This window comes from Schistocerca cancellata, chromosome 4 (assembly GCF_023864275.1).
Source record: "Schistocerca cancellata isolate TAMUIC-IGC-003103 chromosome 4, iqSchCanc2.1, whole genome shotgun sequence".
Lineage (NCBI taxonomy): Eukaryota > Metazoa > Arthropoda > Insecta > Orthoptera > Acrididae > Schistocerca > Schistocerca cancellata.
In genome coordinates this window covers 125094811-125112600 of record NC_064629.1, presented here as the reverse complement: position 1 = coordinate 125112600, position 17790 = coordinate 125094811, and the positions used below count along the sequence as shown (strand labels likewise).

The 17790-nt window shown below is 42.8% G+C and overlaps 1 protein-coding gene across 4 annotated transcripts in view; it reads right to left on the bottom strand.

Moving 5' to 3' along the window:
• Positions 1–17790, bottom strand: part of LOC126183309 (protein sickie-like) — a 701479-nt gene that overhangs the window by 355999 nt on the left and 327690 nt on the right. For all 4 annotated transcript variants that reach the window (XM_049925155.1, XM_049925156.1, XM_049925154.1 and 1 more), the window contains exon 2: positions 16331–16527. In XM_049925155.1, the coding sequence (XP_049781112.1) occupies positions 16331–16338 (8 nt within the window). In that variant the 5' untranslated portion in view covers positions 16339–16527. The remainder of the gene's footprint in view (positions 1–16330; positions 16528–17790) is intronic.

Genomic DNA, 17790 nt, shown 5'->3' with positions numbered 1-17790 from the left:
TAACAATGAATGGTTTGGACATGGATCTGTTCTTTATGACTGATGAAGCCTGGTTTCACCAGAGTCGTTATGTCATCTCACAGAATCACAGGTTCTGGGCAGTGGAGAATCCGCTTAACTAACACGAAACACCATTGCACGATTAGAAGGTTGGGATCTGGTGTGCAGTGTGTGCACGCCGCATTATTGGTCCCGTCTTCTTCCACCAGACGCTGACTTCGGCGCGTTGCATTGCCAACATTTTGAAATCATTTGTGGGAGCGTTAACGGAGGAGGAAAAGACCAACAGCTACTTCCAACAGGATGCTGCAACTGCCCATACAGCCAGCCAAACGTAGCAGCACATTTACACAATCTTCACGCCTGACAGAGTTTCCAGCAGAGGTGAGCCTGGCCGCGGCCCTAGCTGGCCACCCAGGTCTCCTGACCTGTCAGTGTGTGATTACTTTGTGTGGGGAGCCGTGAACTCTAGGGAGTATCGCAACAACCCTCAACAACTACAGCACAACATTTTGGATGAGACTGCAGTAATTCCAGCAGTCCAGCTTCGATTCACCTTCAGTTCTGCGGGCGACTTCTGTTTGCCCCACCCACTATTACATGCTTTATCACCGTAGTGAAGGTATTTTCACAGAAACGGAGGTAATATGTCTAACAACCAGAATAAATCATAATTACATTATTACTCTGCAACGAACCACTGGAGACGACGGATCCCTTATACCAAACTGCTGATAAAAAGTCCTTGAAAAACCACCTTAATACTGTTGGGGGAGTGGCTTCGCCCTGTATACAGTACATTGATAATCTGCGGGTCAGCTATCTCTTATACTGAACAAGTGATCATAGAACTTAAGATCTGTATTTTAGAGACCATGTTTACTAGACAATTTTTTCTTGTTTTGGTCCATACTACCTCCTTCAAAAATATGGAAACCGAAGAACTTGCATTGGAAGAGATTTGTTTCATAGTTCAAATGGTTCAAATGGCTCTGAGCACTATGGGACTTAACTTCTAAGGTCATCAGTCCCCTAGAACGTAGACCTACTTAAACCTAACCAACCTAAGGACATCACATACATCCATGCCCGAGGCAGGATTCGAACCTGCGACCTAGAACCGCTCGGCCACCACGGCCGGCTGTTTCATAGTGTCGAAGATAATGTGCTCATAGCTCTTTAAGGTATGCAATTTAGAGCCCATGTTTACTCGACGTTTTTGCTTCGAATAATCGTTCCTGTAATATCTCTGAGTATTGACCATTCCTCATGGGACACAATGTGTACTTCTCTTAGGTTATTGTGCAACATGTACAAGTATAACAAACTAAAATGACCATTTCTGTGCCAGACTGAGATATTTTCTTGTTGTCCTAATGTATTTGCTTATATATTTATGTTGTCTGTTCTCTTTCCAATATGTTGAAATGAAATAAATTCTGACATCGGCCAAAACTGTGCATTTAAATGAATTCAATAGCGACAAGTGAAAATTTGTGCTGACCAGGGACTCCAACCCGAATTTCCTGCTTTGCGCGGGCGGCCTCTTCAAGTGTTCGGCCATCCAAACACGCTTTCCGGCCAACCCAAACTCCCAACTGGTCGCGCGCTACTGACGTAGCGCTCCAGGTCCACCATACTTGTTGCTCGCCGCATCACGCTGTATTCCTGCATGAGTTCAGGAGAGGAAGTGCATCCGCACTGAAATGATCCTAATGGCCGTCAAGCCGTATATATTTACATGTGTGGGGTATCTGTTCTTTCTGGAATGTCCGAAAGAACAGACACCACACATATATAATAATACACTGAAGCGGCACAGAAACTGGTAGGCTATAGGCATGCGTATTCAAATACAGAGTTATGTAAACAGGTAGAATATGGCACTGCGGTCAACGACGCCCAAATAAGACAACAAGTGTCTGGAGCAGTTGTTAGATCGGTCACTGCTGCTACAATAGCAGGTTATCAAGATTTACGTGAGCTTGACATGGTGTTACAGTTAGAGCACGAGCGATGGGACACAGCATCTCCGAAGTAGCGATGAAGTGGAGATTTTACCGTACGACCATTTCACGAGTGTACCGTGAATATCAGGAATCCGGTGAAACATCAAATCTCCGACATCGCTGCGACCGGAAAAAGATCCTGCAAGAACGGGACCAACGACGACTGAAGAGAATCGTTCAACGTCACTCGTGTACCCTTGATGACTGCACGACACAAAACTTTCGCCTGGACCCGTCAGTACCGACATTCGACTGTTGATGGCTGGAAACATGTTGCCTGGTCGCACGAGTTTCTTTTCAAATTGTAACGAGCGGATGGACGTGTACGGGTATAGAGACAACCTCATGAATCCACGGACCCTGCGAGTCACCCGGGCTGTTGAAGCTGGTGGAGGCTCTGTAATGGTGTGGGGCGTGTGCAGTTGGAGTGACGAGTGACATGGGACCCCTGAAACGTCTAGATACGACTCTGACAGGTGATACGTACGTAAGCATCGTGTCTGATCACCTGCATCCGTTCATGTCCATTGTGAATTCCGAGAGGCTTGGCCAATTACAGCAGGACAGTGCGTCCAGAATTGCTACAGAGTGGCTCCAGGAACACTCTTCTTAGTTTAAACACTTCCGATGGCCGCCAATCTTCCTAGACATGAACGTTATTGAGCATATCTGGGATGCCTTGCAACGTGCTGTTGAGAAGAGATCTCCACCCCCTCGTACTTTTACGGGTTTATGGACAGCACTGCAGAATTCATCGTGTCAGTTCCCTCCAGCACTACTTCAGACATTAGTCGAGTCTATGTCACGTCGTGTTGCGGCACTTCTGCGTGCTCGCGGAGGCTCTACACGATATTAGGCAGGTGTACCATTTTCTTTGGTTCTTCGGTGTTTATACGTCTTGGTGGCATTTCATGATATTTTCATTGTGGATGCACTCTAGGGCCGGCCTCATTCTAAATGCTGCACGCAGTGAGTATGGTGGATTACGTAAGTAGTGTTCGACAGACTGGGGGTTTGTGTCGGACGGAAAGCGTGCTCGGATTGCCGAAGCCGTTAAGGCGACCACACGCGTAAAGCGGGAGGTCCCGGTTAGATTCCCGATCCGGCACAAATTTTCACCTGTCGCCAATGAATTCATTTCGATACCCAACCGCGCAGCCGCTATCAGAAATTATTTCATTTCTTCATCTAATGTATCCGGTGGTTTGTAGATATTTCCTATTTTTATATTTCCGATCTGAATCACCGCTACCATCACGTTTTCTTTGTCTGATTTCTCCTGGAGAATAACTGAGACATCCTTTAAGTTGTTGCGGACAAAGCTGGCAACTCCATATTGAGGGTGGTTAACTGGGGACACTAATTTATAGCCTGGGATACGCCCTCGCTTCCACAGAGCGTTGTCATCTTCAGTATGAGTCTCTTGCAGCGCTAAGGCGTCCGCCCTATTCTCTCTCAAAATTTTCGATAGTATTTCGCCCTTATTTGTGGACAGTCCCTCAACATTCAGTTGCAATATTCTGAGCACGTTTCCAGGTTGGCTCTGAACAGTGCCGTTTGTATAGGGTTTCATATTGTTGTTAATTTCGTAATCGCTGTTGGGATTATCTTTAAATCACCTTCTGCGAGAGTTAGCCTAATTGTAACGGACCAATTAGTTGCCCAGGGAGCACCGGCAGTGATCAAGGCACATGAAGACGCATTCGAAGGCGAAAAAAGTGACTGCTCACTTGGAGGTCTCTCGCTTGAAATGGGAGTCCAAATGCTATCCACAGGATTCGACCAGGACGCAGAATGGAAACGTGATTGGCGAGCTACAAGAACCCGAAACCACGAACTTGTAGACAATCCAACAGGTCCAGTTCCAGGCTTCCACCAACCAAGGGAGGTGTGGGTGCAGTTAAACAGATATCGGGCTGAAGAGGGTAGGTGCAAGTACAACATGCACAAGGGGGCTTTTCAAGTGACAGTGTGTGTGACTGTGGTGACACCGAAACGATGAGCCACATTGTGAATGAATGTCTAATCAGACGCTTCCCTGGTGGCATTGAGAAGCTCCATCAAGCATCCCACAAGGCACTCCGCTGGATCAACATCCGAGTGTAGTCTGAGCCGTTTTAAAACTTGTGTACTATATATAATTTCACATGTTCATTTTTATATATATTTCTTTGTTTTGCTAAATGTCTATTACTGTAATTGATGCATACGATAATAGTAATCTAATGTATTTGTCTGAAATATCCGTATCATATCAATAGTATTCGCTAGCCGGTGGCGACTGAATATTGATGCCTGAATCTGCCCAAGGCGGTGTGTCTAGATCAAGAGGAAAAAAAGTATATCGTACAGAATGTTTTTTCCCGTCGTTAGAGTGTAACTGTGGGTGTTGCGTGCTCGCGGTAAATAGAGTGGCAGCTGGGAAAGGAAGCGGAACTTGGGACAGTGCGCAGATTCAATGGTGGCTCCGGTGCCTTCATTGCAGGATTTTGAGCGCCACACCGACAGCGACAACCGAGATGCAAATGCGACGGGGAGCGTCGTGCTTTTTAACAGCCGTGAAATAAGATTTCCCGCGACGTGCGTTTCGGGCGTTAGCGCTAAAAGCCGCCTTCCTGAAGAGCGCAGGCCATTACGACGTCCGGGCGCAGCAGGCGGCAAAAAAGGAAAAAAAAAGTTGAGCGCGAGTAGGATACAGTTTGGTGACATAATATGCAGATTCATATCCCAGGCAGACTATGCTTCGTTCTTTTTATCTTTCAAAACTGTGAAGTGGAGCTTCGAAACAGAAAGCCATCACTTAACATTTGCGCGAAATGTAATAAAAAGGGGTCGACGGCTCCGTGTAAATGGCGGAGAGGCGGAACTGGTTCGATATTTGCCGTCTCGTCAACAGAGAAATTGTTGGGGGACTAAGATTTACTGTATCACTGGGAAAAGTTCGTTTGCGAACAGACAAACTTGCATTCCTGCGAATATAAGTAGCGGTGTTAAAAGTCGCAAGCCATTACTTTCAGACGTGCAGCTGGCGGGATATAAAAGACAGTACGAATTGGATCCAGATTAAATTTTAACAGTTTTACGAACTTATTTATAAATGGGAAATACATGGAAGCTGCAGTACCAAAACTGGGGATTAGAGTTGATATTCCAACAATTCGTTGTCAAATCTTTGTTTCACCACTGCAAAACTATCTTCTTGAACAGGGCAGAACTGTTTCTTGAATAGGTGCACTCTCATGAGCAAGATGTTTCTTATTTTTTCACTCTCAATCTCCACTCTCATATTTCTTCATCGGCTCAGAAGACACGCGTAGTATTCACTAGTTGCTGATTTATTTATTACAAGATAATCAATAAAGATTGTTCCTATTTCATTCTAGAAAACGATGGTGATAATCTTCTTCCTGCTAGATGAAATGGCCACTAGCTTCCACCCATTGCTTGATTGTTTCTTACACTACTGGCCATTAAAACTGCTACACCAGTGCAGACGATAAACGGGTATTCATTGGACAAATATATTATACTAGAACTGACATGTGATGACATTTTCACGCAATTAGAGTGCATGGATTCTGAGAAATCAGTACACAGAACAACCACCTCTGGCCGTAATAACGGCCTTGATACGCCTGGGCATTGAGTCAAACAGAGCTTGGATGGCGTGTATAGGTAGAGCTGCCCATGCAGCTTCAACACGATACCACAGCTCATCAAGAGTAGTGACTGGCGTCTTGTGACGTGACTGGCGTCTTGTGACGAGCCACTTTCTCGGCCACCATTGACCAGACGTTTTCAATTGGTGAGAGATCTGGAGAATGTGCTGGCCAGGGCAGCATTCGAACACTTTCTGTATCCAGAAAGGCCCGTACAGGACTGCCAACATGCGGTCGTGCATTATCCTGCTGAAATGTAGGGTTTCACAGGGATCGAGTGAAGGGTAGAGGTATGGGTCGTAACACATCTGAAATGTAACGTCCACTGTTCAAAGTACCGTCAATGCGAACAAGAGGTGACCGAGACGTGTAACCAATGGCACCCCATACCATCACGCCGGGTGATACGCCAGTATGGCGATGACGAATACACGCTTCCAATGTGCGTTCACCGCGATGTCGCCAAACACGGATGCGATCATCATGATGATGTAAACAGAACCTGGATTCATCCGAAAAAACGTTTTGCCATTCGTGCACCCAGGTTCGTCGTTGAGTACACCATCGCAGGCGCTCCTGTCTGTGATGCAGCGTCAAGGGTAACCGCAACCATGGTCTCCGAGCTGATAGTCCATGCTGCTGCAAACGTCGTCTAAGTGTTCGTGCAGGTGATTGTTGTCTTGAAAACGTCCCCATCTGTTGAATCAGGGATCGAGACGTGGCTGCACGATTCGTTACAGCATGCGGATAAGATGCCTGTCATCTCGACTGCTAGTGATACGAGACTGTTGGGATCCAGCACGGCGTTCCGTATTACCCTCCTGAACCCACCGATTCCATATTCTGCTAACAGCCATTGGATCTCGACCAACGCGAGCAGCAATGTCGCGATACGATAAACCGCAATCGCGATAGGCTACAATCCGACCTTTATCAAAGTCGGAAACGTGATGGTACGCATTTCTCCTCCTTACACGAGGCATCACAACAGCGTTTCACCAGGCAACGCCGGTCAACTGCTGTTTGTGTATGAGAAATCGGTTGGAAACTTTTCTCATGTGAGCACGTTGTAGGTGTCGCCACCGGCGCCAACCTTGTGTGAATGCTCTGAAAAGCTAATCATTTGCATATCACAGCATCTTCTTCCTGTCCGTCTGTAGCACGTCATCTTCGTGGCGTAGCAATTTTAATGGCCAGTAGTGTATTTCGTGCGCGTAGTGGCGGGCTCACTTTTCTTGCATAGTAAGAAGTCGTCGAGCAAAACTCGGTTACACGATTCTTTTTGAATCGACGGTAACACTAATGAGTAATTCGTTTTTACCTTTGCTTTTGGACAACAATGACCAAATGCAGACCCCATGTTACACAAAGCTTTCTCATATTTAGTCACACAGACTTTACACTACTCTCTCTTCCGACATGCTTGAGAGGACACGTATTTCATACGACTTTAACAGCAAATACCATATTGTGCATATTCTTTATGTTTTTACTCATGGCTGCAGTTCTGTGAAGTGCTTCCCGTGGATTATTCACCAGAAGTACGACTGCATGTGAAATCAGCAATCCATTGGTTAATTATTGGTAATTAAGAAAGCGACACTTCATAACTTTCACCGATTTTTGAAAAATTTCTGTTAATGATAAACCATCCAAACCAGAGAACTTTATACAATGGCACTCCAGTTCATGTATATGAGCGAAGCAAACATGGTAAGGCTACTGTAAAGAGCTGTGTAAACGAAACCTTTCCACAGAATAAGTAGCCACTTTACTTATGTTATTTCACAAGTACCAACTTAACAAAAACAAATATCCGAAGATACTAACGCTAACTCCACGCCTAGCAGCATGATTGGCCCTCCGCGGGCTTGTGCAGTATGAGTGTATATGATATGGAAAATGAGTCTTTTAGAGAACCTCACACACGGCAAGATGACACATTTCCATGGAAGGAATCCGGCTTATGCTCGCAAAGTTTGGTAATCGAAAGGATTTTGCACTATAAGGAAGCTTGGATATATTACTCTACGTTCTGTTTGTATGCACAGTTTTGGAACAATGACATCTGTTTCAGATTCATGTAACAAATACTCAGATGTAAGTCATTTCCTACTGCAGACATAACAAGAATTTCATAATCAACTGCGCGTGCGTACTGGAGCAGACTTCCTTTGTCCATAGTTTGTCTCGACGTCTTGACCTCCCGATTGAACTTACTGGTAGCACCAGTAGTACCATGAATTGATGATTGGTGATACGGTATAATCAAAGTAGTATAGAAAAATCAAGTGCTATGACCAAAGTAAAAACTGCTGGCTCCTTTTCTGTATCAGGGAAAGGTACTCCACTACTAATGGAAATTGAATCCACAAGAAAACTTCGCAAAGTAGTACAACAGTAATGATACTGGCTATGTTAGTCTACAAGCAGCATGATGGTTTCTATAGTCTATTCCAATGCTATTTGACAGAACAATTTCATATTAACCAGCATGGAACAAACTGTGGATGTTTTGAGTATCGGGTCTTGCGACCAGGTTTTCGGTTCGCAAGACCGTCATCAGACAATAATTAAATAAATAAATACTGCACTGCAAAACATTTATGGGTAGAGATATCATTCATAACTAAAGCTATAGCGAATAAAAATTTGGAGCAAATATTTCTGGTATATAACTGTACGCAGGGTTATAACGGACCGTTTTAGTTATCAAGGTGACAGATTACTAATAAAGGAATAAACAAACTCATTCTTTGAAAAATTATATTCACAGCTCGGTACTAATGTAGCTTCGAAGATGTAGGCATATGTTACAAAAACAAAGCACAGCATAAATCATTTCTGCCTTCCGGTAACGTATCGGCTTCGTTTGGGTCAATGTGCGTTTTGCCCACCTCTCCAGTAGAACTATTCATTGTCAGTACTGTGAATTTGAGTAATTTTTCAGGATATAATTAACAAACTTCCTACCCAACATACGATGTGTCCATACCGTAACGTCCTGATCTTCCGTAGCAACGAAAGATCAGATCCTGACATACATGAATGAAACAGGGGAGAAAATAGCTTTTGCAGAAAAACTTGCTGGAAAAATCGGCTCAAGATTTTCATTTTTACTCAAGTAGTTCTCTTAAATCGAGGAATGCCTGTGTCATTGAAACAGATAGCAAAATATTTCCCACGCCCTTGGAACAGATTTTTAAACCCAAGTTTTATGTACAAAAAAAGCCGCTGCAAAGTAATCCAAATTAAACATATAAAATAGAATTATTATGTAATCTATCTAATCCATTTACAACCATTTATATGCTTGTCCACATTACAACTACCGTTCTTAAATTTTGGTAGATACTCAAATCATCCCGACTATAAAATCTAGCCAACAATTGTCGAATTTCACATTCCGTTGTGCAGTAATAAACAATAAATTACAGTTTCGTTTAAAGACAGCTCCTAGGAAACCTCAACAATGCTACGATAACTTACGAAACAGAGCGTCGTAAATTTTGTGTATTAAGGCTATAAATTATTTCCATTAATGTGCCGCTTGGGATGCATGTTTCCGGATAATTCATGTGTTACACATGCGTCAATACATGCGAAAAACATTACTTTGTGCCGTGAATTGCAGGCAAGTGATTTAAAAAAACTATGCATCTACCTACGGAATGGATGTTAATGAGAAATAAGAATCTGAAAAAGTATACTATTGGCTTCGCCATCTGTCCACGTAAGCTACAGTGCTTCGAGAAACTAAAACATTTGAACTACGCCGTAGCCGCAGTCGCTTTACACACACTTTCAGTTAATTAACAATTACAAATTCCAAAACTGTCACGAATTAATGATGCACACAAAACACTGCTACTTAAGTAATTTCATAGAACAGTTTTAGCTGGCTTTCTTTGGTAATACGTTACGCTGCGCGGCTTCTTCGCCAAGTCGCAGCTGACAAATGCATCCGCGCGCAGCGCCACCAGATGGTTCCGATTACACCACTAGATGGGAGCACTGACTAAATGGACTCCGCGCGGAGGAAACGATTGTTACATTTCAAACGCTACAGCTCTCTGCAAATTACTGCAATTAAATTCTTATCATCTAAGAAACTTAAATGTGTGCCTGTAAAGCTGATGTCTGCTTGTCTTCGCATGTAATCATGTAATCTGCACTCTGAGTCTGAGGCAGAACGCTGGATTCACGAAACTCGCTTGCGCGGAAAACTGAATGCGTAAATTTCACTCTCTGGCCGTCTGTGTATCATACTTTTCATACATACAAACACTGCGTGCATAGATTGGATCCAGATAGGGATTAGCTTGCTTGTTTCAGACTCAGCTACACTTCAGTTGCGTTGTACGTGCAGCTCCCATTGTTAACATTTCGAAATGTGCCTAAGGAATTCTTCAATTGTAATGCAAGGGGCGTCACTGCACTGTTTTTCTATATTACAAACCTTTCGCTTAATAAATTATAATTTTGACTAAATAATATTACATTCCGCGAAGATACGTAAAAAACTGAAGTTCTTGATTCTTGAAACATAAGAAATAGTAACATCAAAAGTGACAATAACTACTTTAAAATGTATTGCTTTTTCTAAACTGACAGGAACATATTTTACTGGAACTGCAGTGGACTCATATTATCCTGTATCCAAGAAGGGGAAGTAATCTTAGGCATAAACGAGACACACCGATATATTTTTCAAGACATTAAAATCCTTTCCATGACACCTAAGTTAGGTGAAGAAACTTTGTGGTTGTGATTAAGGAAATTAGTGATATGTGTGTGTAGTTTTCAGTAATTTCAATCGTTTTGTTGCCGAAAGTAACAAAGTTTGATAGCAGAATTCAGGAATAAGTTAACATTTGATTTAATTATTGTGAAAAATCACTTTTTCAGACTGGTCACATTACACCAAGTATCGATATGTGAGTGTGGAATACACATATGTGTGTTCCTATGGAATTCGTTTCATGTACATTCATAAGCAGTCATTTCGCTCTCTTTTGTATGCAGGCAGATGGCAGAAATCCATTTCGCAACAAGCGTCATCTTAAGACAAATTCCACGTTATCTTGGAAAATAGTGATAGCTGCACTTGGACTGAAGCAAGCTGAGGCAGGGGCTGTGGTCCTGATAGCGCTATGCAGCGTCATAGACTATAGTTTTTTGTTCTTCAGTCTACTTTTCTACATACATACTCCGCAAGCTACTGTATATAACGGGAGGCACCTTGTACCACTACTAGTCATTCCACTTCCAGTTCCACTCATAAAATAGACCGAGGGAAAAACGACAGTCTACTGGGTGTCTCTCCTATGGCTCGTCTGTCGCATTTTCTCTGGTGATTCAGCAGATATTTGCAGTTTCGTTCTTGCAATGTGTAGCTGGAGTCAGCTTAAACAAATACTGTTCATTATGTCCTGTATCCATGGAAACCGCCGGTGTTTTCCGGTACAAACAAAACTATTTTTAAATCGGGATTTTACGGGTTCACTAGACAAAGCGGGGTCAAATTAGTACAATGCGATATTCCTTTTATCGATATGTATTAACAGGGAAAGTAAAAACCGTAGGACAACCAACTATTCCAGCAGCGACGGAGCAGTGCTGATGCATGGAGGTAGCAGTCAGTGTGTGACAGGGCGGTGCAGTCGCTGCTTATTCTTCGTGGTTTAGTGTTTCTGTTAATACATGTCAATAAAACGGATAACGCAATAGACCGATTTGTGAACACTCTGTCGAATGGAGACGAAAAATTCCGATTTAAAAATAATTTTGTTTGTAATGGGAAACAAACTTACGCTTTCCGCCGAGGCTGGATGTCACACGAAAGGTGTGACAAGTAGTATTTGTTTGAGACGACTCCAGTTACAATTCGCAGAAACGAAACTGTAAATATTTTTGCAGAGCAACAGAGAAAATACACACTGTGTATGCTTCCAAATGCCGGCCTGTGTGGCCGAGCGGTTCTAGGCGCTTCAGTCTGGAACCGCGCTGCCGCTGCGGTCTGAGGTTCGAATCCTGCCTCGGGCATGGATGTATGTGATGTCCTTAGGTTAGTTAGGCTTAAGTAGTTCTAAGGTCTAGGAGACTGATGACCTCAGATGTTAAGTCCCATAGTGCTCAGAGCCATTTGAATTCTTTATGCTTCCAAATGGTTAAAATGGCTCTAAGCACTGTGTGACTTAACATCTGAGGTCATCAGTCCCATAGACTTAGAACTACTAAAACCTAACTAACCTAAGGACATCACACATCCAAGCCCGAGGCAGGATTCGAACCTGCGACCGTAGCAGCCGCGTGGTTAAGCGCCTAGAACCGCTCGGCCACATCGGCCAGTGTGTATGCTTTCATAGGGGCCCTAAGTACTCTTATCTGGTCTTTGTGGTCCTTACGCAATATGTACGACGGTGTGCTGAAAAGTAATGCATCCAATTTTGTATGTGAAAACTTTTAAAGGTATTTAAATAAACAAACGCTATTAACATTTTACATCTTCATTCTTCATGTCTACGTATTTGCAGCGCTCTGCCGTTAGAAGGCGCTAAGTGTAGTGTGTAACATGGCGATGTGTAATTAGTCAGTGCGTGAGAAACAACATGCTGTATTCGAGTTTCGAATTCGAAGAGTTTGGTTCACATCCATCGATTATCCTCCATACAGTCCCAACTTTGCTCCGCCCGATTCTCATCTGTATCCAATACTTAAAGAACACCTTCGAGGACTTCACTTTGATAGTGACGAAGCAGTCCAAGCAGAAGTGGGATTGTGGCTCCATCAAGAAAATCAAACATTCTACAGTGACGGTATCAGCGAAATGGTCTCGTTGGAAGAGATGTGTTAGCCGCTAGGGCGACTATGTTAAGAAATAAATATGTAGACATGAAGAATAAAGATGTAGAATGTTAATAAAGTTTGTTTTATTTAATAAGTTTAGAGAGTTTTCACATAAAAAATTCGGAGGCATTACTTTTCAGCACAACCTCGAGAACTGACGATTCCTTGATGCCTCAGGAAATGTCCCATCAATCGGTAACTTTTTTCTGTCGGTTTTACCATAATTTTTTCTCTCTAATTCGATTTGGCACCGGTACATTCCCATCAGCTGTTTGGTCCACCCATCCAATCTCCAGCGTTCTTCTGTAGCACCATATTTCGAAAGTTTCTTTTCTTTACTTATATATACTGCATGTTTCGCTCCCATACAAGGTTACACTTCAAACAAACACATTCAGAAATGATTTCTTTAAATTACATTGATGTTAGAGCTTAACAAATTTCTCTCATTCATAAATGCTTTTGTTGCTGTTGCCAGTCTTCATTTGACATCCGCTCTACTTTTGCCATCGTCAGTTATTTTGCTGTACAGATAACAGAACTCTAATACATTTAGTGTCTCATTTGCTTATACTATTCCCTCGGTACCGCCTGATTTGATTCGATTACATCATTTTACCCTTGTTTTAATTCTGTCGATGTTCGTATTACCACTTATTTTCAAACACAAACCATCCTGTCCAACTGTTCTTCCAAGTCTCTCGCCGCGTCTGAGAACACTTCTAGAAGGTGCGTCTGAAATGTTCGGTGAATGATCTCAGAAAATAAAGGCAACAAGAGTTTCAAGCTGCTGCGACCGCTGCATTCACTTGTTGATATATTTACAGTGATGCTCAACAAGAGGGAGCTCTTGTGCATGAGGAAAAGTTTGGACATTCACAGATGTGTACATGAGGTTTCCGTTCATGAAAAATATTGCTGTTAAAGCTAATACATACAAAATATTAATGTACACAATTATAGCCTTTACTGGTTTTCAAAAATCACCATTAGCTACAAGACACTTCTGACATGGGTTGTAAGGCTGTTGGGAACTACTACAGTAGTACAAGTTCACATGCCAACTAGCTCTGCAGATGATGAAGAAATTGAAGAAATGTATGATGAGATAAAAGAAATTATTCAGGTAGTGAAGGGAGACGAAAATTTAATAGTCATGGGTGACTGGAATTCGAGAGTAGGAAAAGGGAGAGAAGGGAACGTAGTAGGTGAATATGGATTGGGGCTAAGAAATGAAAGAGGAAGCCGCCTGGTAGAATTTTGCACAGAGCATAACTTAATCATAGCTAACACTTGGTTCAAGAATCATGAAAGAAGGTTGTATACATGGAAGAATCCTAGAGATACTAAAAGGTATCAGATAGATTACATAATGGTAAGACAGAGATTTAGGAACCAGGTTTTAAATTGTAGGACATTTCCAGGGGCAGATGTGGACTCTGACCACAATCTATTGGTTATGAACTGTAGATTAAAACTGAAGAAATTGCAAAAAGGAGGGAATTTAAGGAGATGGGACCTGGATAAACTGACTTAACCAGAGGTTGTACAGAGTTTCAGGGACAGCATAAGGGAACAATTAACAGGAATGGGGGAACGAAATACAGTAGAAGACGAATGGGTAGCTCTGAGGGATGAAGTAGTGAACACAGCAGAGGATCAAGTAGGTAAAAAGACGAGGGCTAGTAGAAATCCTTGGGTAACAGAAGAAATATTGAATTTAATTGATGAAAAGAGAAAATATAAAAATGCAGTAAATGAAGCAGGCAAAAAGGAATACAGATGTCTCAAAAATGAGATCGACAGGAAGTGCAAAATGGCTAAGCAGGCATGGCTAGAGGACAAATGTAAGGATGTGGAGGCTTATCTCACTAGGGGTAAGATAGATACAGCCTACAGGAAAATTAGAGAGACCTTTGGAGAAAAGAGAGCCACTTGTATGAATATCAAGAGCTCAGATGGAAACCCAGTTCTAAGCAAAGAGGGGAAAGTAGAAAGGTGGAAGGAGTATATAGAGGGTCTATACAAGGGCGATGTACTTGAGGACAATATTATGGAAATGGAAGAGGATATAGATGAAGATGAAATGGGAGATACGATACTGTGTGAAGAGTTTGACAGAACACTGAAAGACCTGAGTCGAAAAAAGGCCCCGGGAGTAGACAACATTCCATTAGAACTACCGACGGCCTTGGGAGAGCCAGTCCAGACAAAACTCTACCATCTGGTGAGCAAGATGTACGAGACCAGGCGAAATACCCTCAGACTTCAAGAAGAATATAATAATTCCAATCCCAAAGAAAGCAGGTGTTGACAGATGTGAAAATTACCGAACTATCAGTTTCATAAGTCACAGCTGCAAAATACTAACACGAATTATTTACAGACGAATGGAAAAACTGGTAGAAGCCGACCTCGGGGAAGATCAGTTTGGATTCCGTAGAAATGTTGGAACACGTGAGGCAATACTGACCTTACGACTTATTATAGAAGAAAGATTAAGGAAAGGCAAACCTACGTTTCTAGCATTTGTAGACTTGGAGAAAGCTTTTGACAGTGTTGACTGGAATACTCTCTTTCAAATTCTAAAGGTGGCAGGGGTAAAATACAGGGAGCGAAAGGCTATTTACAATTTGTACAGAAACCAGATGGCAGTTACAAGAGTGGAGGGGCATGAAAGGGAAGCAGTGGTTGGGAAGGGAGTGAGACATGGTTGTAGCCTGTCCCCGATGTTATTCAATCTGTATATTGAGCAAGCAGTAAAGGAAACAAAAGAAAAATTCGGAGTAGGTATTAAAACCCAGGGAGAAGAAATAAAAACTTTGAGGTTCGCCGATGACATTGTAATTCTGTCAGAGACAGCAAAGGACTTGGAAGAGCAGTTGAATTGAATGGACAGTGTCTTGAAAGGAGGATGCAAGATTAACATCAACAAAAGCAAAACAAGGATAATGGAATGTAGTCGAATTAAGTCGGGTGATGCTGAGGGAATTAGATTAGGAAATGAGACACTTAAAGTAGTAAAGGAGTTTTGCTATTTGGGGAGCAAAATAACTGATGATGGTCGAAGTAGAGAGGATATAAAATGTAGACTGGCAATGGCAAGGAAAGCGTTTCTGAAGAAGAGAAATTTGTTAACATCGAGTATAGATTTAAGTGTCAGGAAGTCGTTTCTGAAAGTATTTGTATGGAGTGTAGCCATGTATGGAAGTGAAACATGGGTAATAAATAGTTTGGACAAGAAGAGAACAGAAGCTTTCGAAATGTGGTGCTACAGAAGAATGTTGAAGATTAGGTGGGCAGATCACGTAACTAATGAGGAGGTATTGAATAGGATTGGGGTGAAGAGAAGTTTGTGGCACAAATTGACTAGAAGAAGGGATCGGTTGGTAGGACATGTCCTGAGGCATCAAGGGATCGCAAATTTAGCATTGGAGGGCAGCGTGGAGGGTAAAAATCGTAGAGGGAGACCAAGAGATGAATACACTAAGCAGATTCAGAAGGATGTAGGTTGCAGTAGGTACTGGGAGATGAAGCTTGCACAGGATAGATTAGCATGGAGAGCTGCATCAAACCAGTCTCAGGACTGAAGACCACAACATCAACAACATCTTCGGGAGGTTACAACATCGTTCGATATTATTGTGGTAGTAGCGACATCCACTAAAAGGGACTTATTTGTTTACTATTGCCCATTTTGTCGAATATGGCAATGGACCGTTACGTGTAGACTTACATGTGCGTCAGTTGTCATAATAATGAGCTTATTTTGCTATTCGTTGTTTGTGTTGTAAGTTTAGGTTGGCTGCCTACCTGGGCATGTCGTCGTGTGCGGCGTGCTGGTGCTGCAGGTGCCTCTGCTGCTTCTGCTGCTGCTTGTAGCGCGAGAGCGCGAACAGGAGAGCCAGCACGGCCCTCAAGGAGCCGTCCCGCACATCGCGCGCCGACACCCCGTCCACGCACACGCCCAGCGAAGACAGAGCCGCGAGGCTCGCCTTGATGTTGCCCACCTGCAACACCAGAGGCGCGCTCAGCAGCCAGTCTCAGCGTACTCCAGCCACGCCTGCCTCTAGTTTGTGCCTCGTGCGGTTTGGCACCGACTTCTTCCATCTACTAATGAAGTTTCCGATGCCATCTGCGAAACCAACATATACCGCAATTTTTTTCGTTAACGATTTGAATAAGGCATTCTCAGCGTAGCTATTACAGGGGTAGTCATACAGTTTCAATTGTAATGGTTAATGTTGTTATTGTTCTTATTGTAGTTGTGGTCTTCAATACGAAAATTGGTTTGACGCAGCTTTCCACGCTAGTTAATATTAATAAGAACCAACACGAATCAGCTGTGGAGCACAATATGATCAAGATTTGTTTTTGGAGAGGGTCTGCCTAGAGCAAAACTGTGATGTGCGTACTGTAAGACCTTCGATACAGACCCCATCAGATTATTTGTCTTGTCGCTCTAACGAAGCAGGCGAGTGTCAGCAATATGTCTCGTGGTCTTATCGTGGCGTGTTTATCTTCTGCCGTTAGGTCAGACGATAGAAATGCCACTTGCACGCTTAGAGTAGCAGATTGACGGTGACCAACTTTGAACAGAACTTTATTAACTTTCACACACATTTATTAAAATAATAACAAGCATAAAAATTACTTAACTTGGTTCTGGATGCTATTTACAATTGACAATCTGAAGTTCCTTTGGTATGGGTACGTTAATCTTATTCTCACATATATCTCTGATACTTGACAAAAGTGTCTATACATTTATCTTCATGGCTATGTACAGGAATATGGTAATCTTATTAGGCGCAGACTGAAACTTGACTATAGACTGGTACAGACAAATGTAGAACTCGTACAGACTGGTACCGACTAATGCAGACTGGTACAGACTGGTGCAGACAAATGCAGACTGACTAATCAGAGGTCTGTACACTCGTTATAATACCTCGCGCGTTCACGTATCACTGCGCGAGTGTGATCCGCGAGCAGAAAAGGTTCTACGTTAGCAGCAATCTCATTGGTTGCGTTACATATTAATACGCGGATCGGCGGAAGCAGAATTTGGTCCGTCTCTATGGCAGCGCCATCTCGTAGTGCGGAGACGGACGAGCACTGCGCCTGTGCTGTCGTGCTTAGCGGGGCGCGCTCTAGTGGGAAAGTTGTGTACGCGCTGACTACGCGATACTATGTACACAACAAAAACACAATTTATTTTCTTATTCTCCTGACATGTTTCGCTGAAGTTACAGTATCATCAGTGGGTTTTT